The sequence below is a fragment of the Rhinolophus sinicus genome, chromosome 9 (genome assembly GCF_057876585.1).
Source record: "Rhinolophus sinicus isolate RSI-liver-muscle chromosome 9, RSI-T2T, whole genome shotgun sequence".
NCBI lineage: Eukaryota > Metazoa > Chordata > Mammalia > Chiroptera > Rhinolophidae > Rhinolophus > Rhinolophus sinicus.
This window is the reverse complement of record NC_142509.1, coordinates 18448974-18462856: the sequence shown is the minus strand read 5'-3', so window position 1 is coordinate 18462856 and position 13883 is coordinate 18448974. Positions and strand designations below refer to the sequence as shown.

The following is a 13883-nucleotide window of genomic DNA, read 5'->3' as shown; positions in this document are numbered from 1 at the left end:
TATTCAACATTTATATACCTAAAAAAGTGATCACCATAAGTCCAGCAACCACCTGACACTGCACACACTACCAAAATATTATTGACTATATTCCCCAGGCTGTACTTTACATCCTTATTGGTTTTATACCTAGAAATCTGAACCTCTTATTCCCCTTCATCTTTACCCTCTTTTTAATTTTCCAATGATAGTTGACATTCAATATTATTTTATATTTATTTCAGGTGTACAACATAGTGGTTAGACACATATAATTTAAGAAGTGATCCCCTGACTAGTCTAGGACCCACCTGGCACTATACATAGTTACTACCATATTATTGACTATATTCCCTATGCTTTACTTTATATCCCCATTAATATTTTGTAACTACCAATTTATATTTCTTAATCCCTTTACCTTTTTCACCCTGCTCCACCCACAACCCCTGTTCCATCTATCACCCCAATAAATCTAGTACCCACCTGACACCAAAAATAGCTATTATGATATTATTGTCTGTGTGCTATACCCTAGATCCCCATTACTACTTTGTAACAACCAATTTGTACTTCTTAATCCCTTCCCCTTTCTCATCTACCCCCAAAACCCCTCCCATCTGGCAATTATCAAAATGTTCTCTGTATCTATGGGTTTGTTTCTGTTTTGCTTGTTTTGTTCTTTAGATTCCACATATAACTGAAATCACATTGCAACGTTCTCTTTCAGACACTCCACTCGGCACAACACCCTCCAGGGTCTATCCATGCCACCGCAGATGGCAAGAACCATTCCCTTCCACGGCCAAGCAATGTTCCATTATATATACACGTATGTACCACCTCCTCTTTATCCATTCATCCATTGACAAACGCCCAGGCTGCCTCCACATGTTGGCCATTGTAAACACTGCTGCAATGAACATATAGATGCACATGTCCCCTCAAAGTAGCATTTTGGGTTTCTTTTGATAAATACCCAGAAATGGGATTACTGGGTCCTTCTTTGTCTCTTATTATAACCTTTATTTTAAAGTCTATTTTGTCTGGTATGTTTTAAAGTCTATTTAGTCTGGTATAAATATTGCTACCTGTTTTGTTTTTCCATTCCTTTACTTTCAGTTTGATCTCAAATGATCTGAAGCAGCATGTGTAAGGGTCTTGTTTTCTTATCCATTCAGCCACCTTATCTTTTGATTGGAGCATTTAACTCATTTACATTGAAAGTAATTGTTGATAAGTATGTAGTTATTGCCATTTTATTATTCATATTTTTTATCTTTTTTTTTATTTTTAATCTTAAATAAGCCCCTCTAAGATTCCTCGTAGTACTGGTTTGGTGATGGTGAACCACTTTAGCTTTTTCTTGTCTGGGAAGCTATTTATCCTGTCCTTTGATTCTAAATGATAGCTTTGCTAGGTAAAGTAATCTTGGTCCTTGCTTTTCATCACTTTAAATAGTTCATGCCAATCCCTTCTGGCCTGCAAAGTTTCTATTGAGAAATCAACTGAGTCTTATGGGAGCTCCCTCGTAGGTAACTAACTGCTTTTCTCCTGCTACTTTTAAGATTCTTTGCCTTTATCCTTTGGCATTTAATTACAATGTGTCTTGGTGTAAGCCCCTTTGAGTTCATTTTGTTTGGGACTCTGTGATTCCTGGGCTTGTATATTTATTTCCTTTGCCAGGTTAAGGAAGTTTTCCATCATTATTTCCTCAAATAGGTTTTCAATTCCTTGCTCTCTCTCTTCTTCTGGTACCTCTATGATGCGAATGTTGGTACACTTGATGTAGTCCAGGAAGCCCCTTAAATTATCCTTGTTTTTTTTGGATTCTTTTTCTTTTTGTTATTCTGAGTGGATGTTTTCTGCTACCTTACCTTCTAAATCACTGATTTGATCATCTGCTTTATCTAATCTACTGTTGATTCCCTCTAAAGTACCATATTTTGCCGTGTATAATGTGCATTTTTTTGCCCAAATTTGTGAGGGAAAAATAAGGATGTGCATTATACATGGGTAGTACTAATTCCATATCGATATAAACGTTTTAAATTCTTTTATTTATGCTTATGAATTAAAAGCGTAACTCTAGAAATCAATAACGATATCCATATGCAAAATAATATCCTGGATTACAATAATCGGTTCTGTTGAACTTCTGATGAACTTGCAACAACGAAGAGTTCTTGGCCCTCTAGATGTGTAAATATCGTAAATTTATTAACGGTACATAAAATTTCTCGTACCTTGTATCTGTTCTTGTGTTTTGTAATTATTTGTTACATAAAATTTCTTGTACCATAGTATGTTAAAAAGTAAATGCTACAATTCCTTTATAATACAAAAAATAAGTACCTAAATGTAAACAAATAAAAATTTGAATTAAAAAATTAAAACAAAAGATTTTTTTCCCTGAAAGTTTGAGCCAAAAAATATGGGTGCATGTTATACACAGGAACACATTACATATGGCAAAATATGGTATTCTTCATTTCAGTTTTGTATTCTTTATTTCTGACTTTTTTTTGTTTTTTTATGTTTTCTCTTTGTTGAAATTTTCCCTGAGATCACCGAGCATCCTTATAACCAGTCTTTTGAACTCTGTGCCCATCTCCATTTTGTTTAGTTCTTTTTCTGGAGCTTTATTCTGTTCTTTTATTTGGGACATGTTTGTCTCCCTATTTTGGCTGCCTCCCAATGTTTGTTTCTATGTATTAGGTAGGGCTGCTGTATCTCCTGGCCTTATGTAGTAGTGTACTGTGGGGCCCAGTGGCACAGTCTTCTTGGTCCCCTGAGCAGGGTGCTCCCCACGTATCCCTTGTGTGAGCTGTATGTGCCCTTTTGTTATAGTTGAGCTTTGGCTGTTGTTGGTGCTTCAATGAGAGGGACTGACGTTCAGGCTGACTGGCTGTGAGGAACTGGCCATTGAGTACAGTGGAGGAGCTATGGTGCAGAGGCTGACCCTGTGGAGCAGGATTCACTTTAGCAGGGCTCTGGTGCCTGCCTAGTCTGCCCTTTGGGTGTGTCGTCCCCAGGGGTGACTGGGTGATGCTCCCCCTGGGTCTGAAACTGGCCACTGGAAGGGCTAGCCGCAGGGCCTCCTGGGAGGAGCCCCACAGCAGGTCAAGTTAGTCGCAGCCTGTGTCCTGCCTGGGGCCACCTGGCATGAGCCACAAAGCAATCCTCAGATGTCTGCCACCTGCGCTGGGCTTGGAGGTGCCTCAAGAGGCCAAGCTGCAACTGAGGCCAAGCTTAGGTCTGGTCAGCCAGAGGTACGGGATATGCCAAAGCCAGATGCTGTTGGTTTCAGTTTTGTGAACTTACGGGAAATTTTAGGAAAGTCTGCAATATGAGCCAAGACAAGCCGTTTGTATGGAAAAGCCACTGGAAGTGGGTTGGGTGTGCCAGAAAGTTGGGTGTGGTGGGGTCTCAAGGAACCAGAACAAAAAAACAGTGTTAGCCAGCTGATGGAGACTCAGATATGGCGGCAGCCTGAGTCAGCACACCCAGAGCCAGGAGGGCTCAACAAAGAAACAATGGCTTCTGCCACATCCTCCGAATGGAAAAACACTGCCCCTCCAGCCCTTGCCCCATAGCCAGACAATTCAGTTCTTCCCCATATGTCCTTAGCACCTTTGGAGCTGATGCCCCAGTGTGGGAGCTCAGATCGAACGAGTCCGTCAGCACGTAAGTCTGTGTGTGGGCTTTTAAGAGGAGCGCCTGTGAGTGCAGCCACCCACTGTGTCACTCAGCCACAATCTTCTCTGGTTTTCACAGCCAGAAGTTATGGGGACTTCTCTCCCTTGAGATCCTTGGCTGGGGAGCCTGGTGTGGGACTGGGACCCCTTGTTCTTCCAAGAGGGAACCTCTGCAGCCGAGTTATCCCTCCCGATTTTTAATGGTCACACATAGGTGTGGGACCAGCCCATTCCGCATCTCTGTCCCTCCTACCAGTCTTGAGGTGGCTTCTTCTGTATATCCTTAGACGTAGGGCTTTGGTTCAGCTAGACTTCAGGCGATTCTCCATGATAGTTGTTCTGTAGTTTAGTTGTAATTTTGATGTGGTTGTGAGAGGAGATAAGCACAGCATTTCCTACTCTGCCATCTTGACCAGATCTCCAAGGTTGTCTTTTTTAAGCCAAAAATGTGTAAGGGGGGCTGTAGTTGAGGCCATGTTAACTGTCATCTGTGCCCTCTGGCGTGGAGACAATCCTAACACTCAGACCTCCCAGGATCTAAAATCCCATTCAGGAGACATCGGAATGCATTTAAAATGAGGTGCCACCTACAGAAATGGAAAGCAAGGTCCACCTGCAGAGGAAGACCATAGATTACATACCTGGGCCTCCTTTGTCTGGGTTTTGTGACTTTTAAAGCTTCCTTCATGTTCATCCTCAACTGTGGAGCTGGCATTTAAGGCTGCAATTCGAATCTAGAAAAAGAGGTTTGAGGGAAGAGAAGAGGTGCTTTTAGATGAGATGTCACTTATCTTCTCAACAACCCATCATGAACATAGCTCTGCTCCATAAACTACCTTGAACAGCTATGGCCTTCTCAGCGTGTGGGGAATGGACAACACATTTCTAGGGGGGAAAAAGGACCAGAACACGTCTGAGGGTGACCATACCAATCTTTTCATGGAGCATGTCCTGCGTACTGTCCACTGTAAAAGGAACAGAGGCTGGGGACACCGAGCAATAACCCGAAACAGAAGACCCAGGCATTGGAATAACAGGTTCCAATGAAAGGGATTAACCTTATGCCTTTGTAACAACCATGATGAGGCCCTGCAAGGCACTTCCACAGAAGATCAAGCACCCACACCCTCAAATGTTCCAACAGCCCTCCCAGGAAAAAGGCTGCTCCACAGTGAGAGCCTTCAGCGTCCACCCAGGAAAATGCCTCACCCCCAGGAGTGAAGTAAAGAAGAACACTGACACCAGCAAAACATGCAAACCATCAGTCCTTACCATACTCAGAGAGCTTCAGCACTGCCGCTTAGCACCGCTTCCCATCACTGGCAGAGACTGCGCCAGTCCACAAGTCTCCTGGAGAGGGCACAGGACAAACCGAAAGAGGGCCTATGAAGAACCAAGAATGTCCCAATGCTAGGAGCCCACTGAGCACCAGTCTCCCAAACGACGGGCCTCCCCAGCTCTCGGCACACAGGCTGGTGAGTGACTGCCTCAGATGGCTATGTGGTCTGTTACACAGGGAGCCCCAGCTTGACTATGTGCCCTTGCCAGGCAAGGCACCAGGTGCCAGGACATGGAAGAGTGAAACCAACTCCTGCCCCTATGGCTGGCTCACTGCTCAGCAGAGGCAATGGCTCTATAAACAATTCTTTTTTTCTAAAGTTGAATGAAATAAAGAAAAACAAGGCAACATCTAAGGGTAAAGAAAACATTTTTTTTTGAAGGGATCAAATAAGGTAGAGTAAGCCCTTGCGTTACTAACCCTCAAGGAAGGGACAGCGCTGCAATAGAGGGCGGTGAAGCAGCAGCAGGCATAGGGAGGTGGGAGACAAGCGAGAGCCCACATGGGGCCTGACGGCAGGGAGGGGCGTGGAGGACGGGAGGGTGACATGCCAGGGAATCAGAACTTTGTTTGATCGACAAGAGAGCCAGACAGTTTTCAGGTGAACAAAATGTTAGAAACATAAAGGAAAAAAATTAGAGGTAGGCAGATCAGTTTGAAATCTGCAAAAAAAAAAAGACAGGTTTGGTGAGGATGTGGAAAAATCAGAACCTCATACACTACTGAAGGGACCGTAAAATGGTGCAGCCGCTGTGGAAACTGGCCTGGTGTTTCCTCAAAATGTCAAATAAAGAAATTCCACTGCTAAGTATCTACCCAAGAGAAACAAAAACATGTCCACAGCAAAACTTGTTCACCAGTGTTCATAACAGCATTATTCGTAGCAGCTTAAAGGTGGAAACAACCCAAATGCCCAGCAACTGATGGATGGATAAATAAAATGGAGTATGTCCAGACAGTGGGTTATTATTCAGTTGTAAAATAAACTAAAGTATTGACACACACTACTGCATAGATGAACCTTGAAAACCTTATGCTAAATGAAAGCCAGTCATAAAGGCCACATATTGTCTGATTCCATTTATATGAAATGCCAGCACAGGCAGATCTATAGAAACAGAAAGCAGATCGTGGGCTGGGGGAGACGGACAAATAGGGAGTGACTACTAATGAGTATAGTTTCTTTCTGGGGTGATGAAAATGTTCGAAAACTGACTGTGCAGATGGTTACACAACTCAGTGAATACCGTAAAAACCACTGAATTGTACATCTTACCTAAGTGAACTGCATGGCATGTAAATTATGTCTCAATAAAGCTATTATTAAACTAAGAGATGCTGGGAGTCTGGCTAGGCAGTAGTAGTGGGGATGGAGGGGACACATTCCAGGGGAAGACTCATGGTACTGGGCGCCGGGGAGGCTGGAGGGAGCAGCAGTGGTTCTGACCTAAGGAGCTGGGATGGGAGGGGGTACCACCAAACAAGCCAGGGAGGTGGGAGGAGGAGCCAGAAAAGCCCCATGTGAGAGGCTGGCAGAGGGCCATGGAAGGACCCATCAGGCAGTGGGAAGGAGCTTAGCAGACAGACTGAACTTTTACTCTACTTTTATGAAGTAAAACGGCCACTACTACTGCCAACAGTGCTTCCAGCAGTGACTCGAGCACAGGCTTCCTCCACAACGGGCTTTGAGTCCTCCAAGGGTTCTTACAAGGGAGGAAGTGCAGTCGTTTGCACAGATCAGGAAGACTCAAACCTCTCCTTGGGCTGATAGCCACTTTATCTCCTGGCTTCCGCATTTAGAAAAGAAGAATTCTGCTGATTACGTTTGGAAACTGCTGCTTCACCATAAGCTATGCCATGATGGACCAGTAACCAGAACACAGTACGAAAATACATAAGAGAAAAGTAGAAAGTATAGCATTAAAACCCTGCATCTAGCTATTATTGACAGAGAGAGAGAGAGAGAGAGAGAGAGAGAGAGAGAGAGAGAGAGAGAGAGAGAGAATAATAAGTGTTGGCAAGGATGGAGAGAAACTGGAACCTTTATGCATTGCTGGTAGGAATGTAAAATGGTGCAGCCGCTGTGGAAAACAGTATGATGGTTCCTCAAAAACTAAACATAAAGTTGCCATATAACCCAGCAATTCCACTTCTGCATATATGCCCCAAAGAATTGAAAGCAGGATCTCAAAGAAATCTTTGCACATCCATGCTCTTGACAGCATTATTCACAACAGCCAAAAGATGGAAGCAACCCAAGTGTCCAAGGATGGATGAATGGGTGAACAAATTGTGGTCTGTCCACACAATGGAATGTTATTCCGCTTTAAAAAGGAAGGCTGTTCTGACGCACGCTACAACACACATGAAACTTACAGTATGTTAACTGAAATATGCCAGTCACAAAAGGACAAATATTGTATGGTTCCACTTAGATGAGGTACCTAGAATAGGAAAGTTCATAAAGACAGCAAGTGGGATGGCGGTGGCCAGGGGCTGGGGGAGGGGGAATGGGGAGTTATTGTTTAATGGGGACAGAGTTCCCATTTTGCAAGATGAAAAGAGTTCTGGAGACGGATGGTGGCTATGTTTGCTCAACAATGTGAATGTACTTAATGCCACTGAACTATATACTTAAAAATAGTTAAAATGGTAATTACCCTAATGAAGTCTCTGCTAGACGCTGACCGTCCTCCAGAAGGCCACTGGCCCACGGGGCGACAGCAGTCACCACTTCCTGGCGACTCCAAGCAGAGCCCTCAGCCCCAGGGCACAGGAAACACCACAGAGCCCATCAGAAAGCTCAGAAGTAGGAGCACTTCTCAGCCACTGGGCTCTGCGCACTGAACCCCAGTCCCACGGAGCGTCACACAGCCTCCAGCTGAATTTCCCCTTCACTTACAGGGAAGCACTCAATAAATACCTTTCGGCTGATTTTTTTTTCACCATTCTCTTACTCATAAAATCTGCTGCCCTTCCTACCTCAGGGAATGGAAAAAGGAAAAGTGGAAAGGGCACTGGATTTGGACTGGGGAGATTTCAGAGTGTGGCCAGGCTCTGCCTCGTGATGCCTGGGTCCCTGATCCTTGACCAGCCTGTTTCCTTGTGTATAAAACACAGTCAACACCCTGACTCGACTGGGAGCTCCTCTGGCCAGAGAGCGGCTGACTGACCAGGATGGCACATGGCAAGTCCACACAGTGTGGACACTCAGGAGGTCCGTGACAAGCTGCAGCTGCATGAAACCAGTCACACGCTGTCTCTACCCTCAGACCCCCTCTAGAGGCAGGCAGTTCTTTCTTGAAGAGGTGGAAAGCACAGGAGAGAAGCCCGGAGTGGCGCTCACACCCAGCCACAGGCCTCGCAACCTACTGCCCATGGGCCAAGTGCTAGTTCCAGGTCATGGCAAGTCTTGCTGTCTGAATCCTCACTGGGGGAAACACAAGAGGAGGGCCCAGGGACAGCTGAGACGAGGTCTCTGTGTGGCGGCCGTGAGGCCTGCGTGCGTGGGGTGAAGAGCATCAACACAGCCATCACGCACAGGCTCATCCTTCTCCCGCAGGAAGAGAGCTTGCCCGTTTCCTGATTCAGCAGCACCTTGCAGTAAGGCCCCCAACAACCGCTGGGAGGACCTGTGCCTTCCCCTGGGGCTTCTGTGTCCCCCAGGACCAGGGTGGGTACAGGTCCAATGTCAGAGCTGACAGGAGACATCCCCTCAGGACAAACTGAAAAAATGAATGACTAGGCAAATCAGGGGGAAAAACCAGTGAGCTTCAAGTCAGAAGGGTTTCTCGCCCCACAGGCCGCCTAAGTCCTTGCCCACCCACCTCCATAAAGAAGGCACCTGGACTCAAAGCAACAGCTCCTGAGCGTTCTGATCAGCGGGGCCAGAAGACCTTCAAGGAGCCCCCAGTACAGAAGAGAAAATAGACCTTTCAAGCTTCCTAATTATTTTCAAAATTATTCCATGCTAAAACTCAAGCCAATCTCCTCATTAAAAAGGGCACCTATGAGGGGTGGCTGCTTAGCTCAATTGGTTGGAGCGTGGTGCTGGCGGTGCCAGTTTGATCCCCACATGGGCCACTGTGAGCTGCGCCCTCCTAAAAAAGGGGGGGGGGCACCTATGTTAACTTCAACGTAATCTCAAAATAGCAGCACCTTCTACCTTTCCACTTCTACAGTGTACCCCAGATTTTACAAGGCAGGTTTGTCCTATCTCACTTGGACTTCAAACAGCCTCTAGAAAGAGTACTGTGCTTACAGTTCTATTTTTGTCCCTTTCTAGAAAGCACTGTGGCTTTGGGCAGGTCAGCTAGTTTCTTTAAACCTCAGTTGCCTAATCCGGAAAATGAGGCTAATGCGTAGCTTGCAAGGCCCACATTCCTGGAGCAGCAGCTGGCTGATGCCAGTATGGGCTGTGGGGACGTTATCCTCCAAACGTCTGCAGCTGTGCACTTGGGTTGGTCTGGAAGGTGTCTAGATGCCTGCCTTGGTTTTGGCCCTCTCAGCCCGCTGCGGTTTTCACAGGTAGCATCCACTGAAAAAGTTAAAGGGAAAGAAGATCATCCCCCCACCACCCGTCACCTTTTTGGAGACAGACATTTAAAGAAACCTTTGTCAGGTCACTGGATGACCACAGAGATAATGGAACAGAATGTACAGTGCCCAAACACAACAAATGCATTTTGCAAAAATAGTTTGGAAAAATCACAAATGGACAACTGCAGGCCTCACAAAGAAAAAAATCAGCAATCCCTGAGGAGAATCTGACTTACAGAGGTATTACATTATTATATGCAGAATGTACAGTTCTCAATAAAAAAACTACAAAGCACTCAAAGAAACTGCAAAGTAAGGCTCATTCACAGGATAAAAAGAATCTGACAGAAACCATCCCTGAGAAGCCCAGACATTGGAATTACTGCTCAAAAAAAATGTTAATTCAAAAACTGTTCTTCACATGTTTAATCACCTAAAGGAAAACATGGATAAAGTACTAAAGGAAATCAGGAAAACAACGTAAGAACAAAATGAGAATATCAAAAAAGAGACAGAAATTATAAAAAGGAATCAAAGGGAAATTCTGGAGCTGAAAAGCACAATAAGTGAAACGAAAAATTCATGGGGGGAGAAAGGTGGTAGAAGAGAGTAAATGGGGTCAAATATATGGTGATGGAAGGAGAACTGACTCTGGGTGGTGAACACACAATGTGATATATAGACGATGTATTACAAAATTGTACACTTGAAACCTATGTAATTTTACTAACCATTGTCACCCCAATAAATTTTAATTAAAAAAAATGACTCTATCAATCTAGGATATTTTAATGTCTCAATAGTTACATGTGCACAGAAGTCCTTTACTTCTGAAAGTTAATGTCTCTATGTATTTGAGCATTGTGTGAAAAGTGGGGGAGGGTAATATTTTTATTAGGAAAATACAAGACTACTAGAAGTGAAATATGTTGCTATTAATTGGCTAGTTATAAAAACTGAGTCTTTGGGAATAAAAAAATAAAATAATAAATAAATCAGAAAAATTCACTAGAAAAGTTCAACAACAGTTTTGAGCAGGCGGAAGAAAGGATCAGCAAACTTGAAGATAAGGCAATTGAAATTATACAGTCTAAGGAGCAGAAAGAAAAAGAATGAAGAAAAATGAACAGAGCTTGAGAGACATGGGAGACAGTATCTAAAGGACCAACATATGCATCATAGGAGTCTCAGAAGATGGAGAGAGAGAGAGAGGCAGAAAATTTATTTGAAAAATAATAGCAAAAATTTTCCCAAATCCAATAGAAAGATGAACATACACATCCAAGAAGCTCAACAAACTCCAAGTAGATCCACACTAAGACATATTATTGTCAAACTACTGAAACCCAAAGACAAAGAGAGAATCTTGAAAGCAGCAAGAAAAAAGCAATTCTTAGAAAACACAGGGGAAAACCGTTAGGACCTTGGATATGGCAGTGGTTTCTTAAGAATGACACAAAAAGCACAGGCAACAAAAGAAAAATAAACTGGATTTCATGAAAATTAAAAATTTTTATGCAAAGGACACTATCAAGAGAAGGCAATCCACAGAATAAAAGAAAACATTTGTAAATCATATATCTGATAAGAGATTAATATCCAAAATATATAAAGAACTCCTACAACTCAACAATGACAACTCAATTAAAAAATGGACAAAGGACTTCCAAAGACATTTCTCCAAAGATAATACAAATGCTAATAAGTACAAGAAAGGTGCTCAACATTATTAGTCAGTAGGGACATGCAAATAAAACCATGAGATAACACTTCATACCTAGATGGCTATTATCAAAAACAAAAAAAAAGGAAAATAGTAAGTGTTGGCAAGGAAGTAGAGAACCTAGAACCCTGGTACTTGCTGACGGGAATGTAAAATGGCACAGCCACTGTGGAAAACAGTTTGGTGGTTCTCAAAAAGTTAAACATAGAATTGCCATATGATCCAGCAATTCCACTCCTAGGTACATACCTGGAAAAAATGAAAATAGGGACTCAGAGATATTTGTACACCCATGCTCACAGCAGCACTATTCACAATCGTCAAAGGTGGAAGCAACCCAAGTGTCCATAGATGGGTAAGTGGATAAATAAAATGTGGTATATTCATACAATGGAATATTATTCAGCCTTAAAAAGGAAGGACATTCTGACACATGCTACAACATGGATGAACCTGCAGGATATTATACTAAGTGAAATAAACCAGTCACAAAAGGACAAATACTGTATGATTCCATTTATGTTAGGTACTTATAACAGGCAAATTCACAGACACAGAAAGTATAATGATGGTTGCCAAGAGCTGGGAGAAGAGAGGACTCTGGAGTTATTGCCTAAGAGGTACAGTTTCTGTTTGAGATGATGAAAATTTTCTGGAAATAGATACTGGTGATGGTTATGCAACATTCTGAATTTATTTAATGCTACTGAATTGTACATTCTCAATGGCTGAAATGGGGGTGGCCTGTTAACTCAGTTGGTTAGAGTGTGGTGCTGATAACACCAAGGTTGCCAGTTCAATCCCCATATGGACAACTGTAGGCAGCGCCCTCCTTAAAAAAAGAAGGAAAAAATAAAAGTCTGATCCTCAATGGTTGGAATAGTAAATTTTATGTTACATAATTATGTTACATAATTTTTAAAAATACCAATTAAAGAATGAGCAAAAGACTTTAAAAGATACATCACCAAAGAAGATAGATTGCAAATAAGTACGTTAAAAGATGTTCCACATCATTAGTCAGGAGAGAAATGTGAATTAAAATCATGGTCAGCTACTACTACACACCCATTAGAATGGCCAAATTTTTTGAAAACCTGATAATGCCAAGTCCCAGTGAGGATACAGAACAACTAGAACTTTCATACACCATTGACAGAAATGGAAAATGGTATACAGCCATGCTGGAAAACAATTTCTTATAAAGTTAAACATACACTTACCACACAACACAGCAATCTCACTCCTGTTTACCTTGAGAAATGTTGACACAAAACCTGTACATAAATATTTCTAGCAGCTACATTCAGATCACCAAAAACTGGACACAACCCAAAAATATCCTTCAATATGTGAATGGATAAACTGCTGCGATATAGCATACAACGGAATACCGCTCAGTAAGAACACTACTTATACAATGGAACGCTACTACAAATTAAAAGACACAAATGATACTTGGATGAATCTCAAATGCATTATGCTGAGAGAAAGAAGCCAGTATCCACAGGTCGCATACTGTGTGATTCCATTTACATGACATTCCTGAAAAGACAAAACTACAGTAACGAAGACCACGTCAGTGCTGGCCAGTGGTAAGAGAAGGGTGTCTATAAAGGGGGACACTTTGAGGGTGATGGAACTGTTTTGTGTCCTCATTTAGTGAAGGTTACACACATCTATACATGTGCTAAAAGTCAGAGAGCTGTTCACCCCCAAAAGAGGTCAAATAAAAATTTAACTTATTAAATGTAATAAATATAAAAATATTTTAACAAAAACAAATAATTTTTTTTAAAATGCAGGGGAGCAATCTGGATATTAGACAAAGTACAATTCAAGTCCAAATATGTTAACTGTGACAAAAGGTACAATTCACATTGATGATATAACACTTAAAAACATACACCAAATAACACAGCAACCAACTTTAAAAAGCAAAAACCACAGATGCATAGATAGAAACTAATAACAAGAGATTTTCACTCATCACTCTCAGTACAAGGCAGATCAAGTGGAGAAAAAAATTAGAAGCTAGAAGATCTAAACAATAAAGTGAATAGAGGAAATCTTATAGGTGCTTATCAAATTCTACACCCTGATAATGGAGACTACATATTCCTCTCCAGTGCTCACAGCACATTCACCAAAATAGCAACAACAAAAATGATCATATATTAGGTCACAAAGAAAACACCTTCTATAAAGTAAAAATACTGAAAACAACACTCTCAGGTCACCATACATTAAAACTAAAATTTACTAACACCACCATAACCAACAACAGAAGGTCCTCCTAGCCAAAATATTAAGAACTTCCTATTAAACAACTTCTGGGTGAAAGGAAATGCAACTAAAATTGGAGAAATTGAAAGAAATGCTAACAATGAAAACACACATATTGCATGTGTGAAATACAATGAAATCATCTAAGGGAGAAAAATATGATTACCTCCATAGAAGAGAAAGCCTTTGACAAAATTCAACATTCATTCATGAGGAAAACACACACACATACACACATACACACATACACATACACACACACTCAAGAATACAGGAATTGAGAGATAGTTTCTTAACATAATTAGATAGATTAGATAGA

The 13883-nt window shown here is 42.1% G+C and overlaps 1 protein-coding gene across 5 annotated transcripts in view; it reads right to left on the bottom strand.

Annotated features, from left to right (window-relative positions):
• CABIN1 (calcineurin binding protein 1) overlaps positions 1–13883 on the bottom strand; it is a 146181-nt gene that overhangs the window by 127710 nt on the left and 4588 nt on the right. For all 5 annotated transcript variants that reach the window (XM_074321575.2, XM_019710328.3, XM_074321576.2 and 2 more), the window contains exons 2-3: positions 4950–5027; positions 4319–4411 (exon numbers count right to left, since the gene is read on the bottom strand). In XM_074321575.2, the coding sequence (XP_074177676.2) occupies positions 4319–4411; positions 4950–4952 (96 nt within the window). In that variant the 5' untranslated portion in view covers positions 4953–5027. The remainder of the gene's footprint in view (positions 1–4318; positions 4412–4949; positions 5028–13883) is intronic.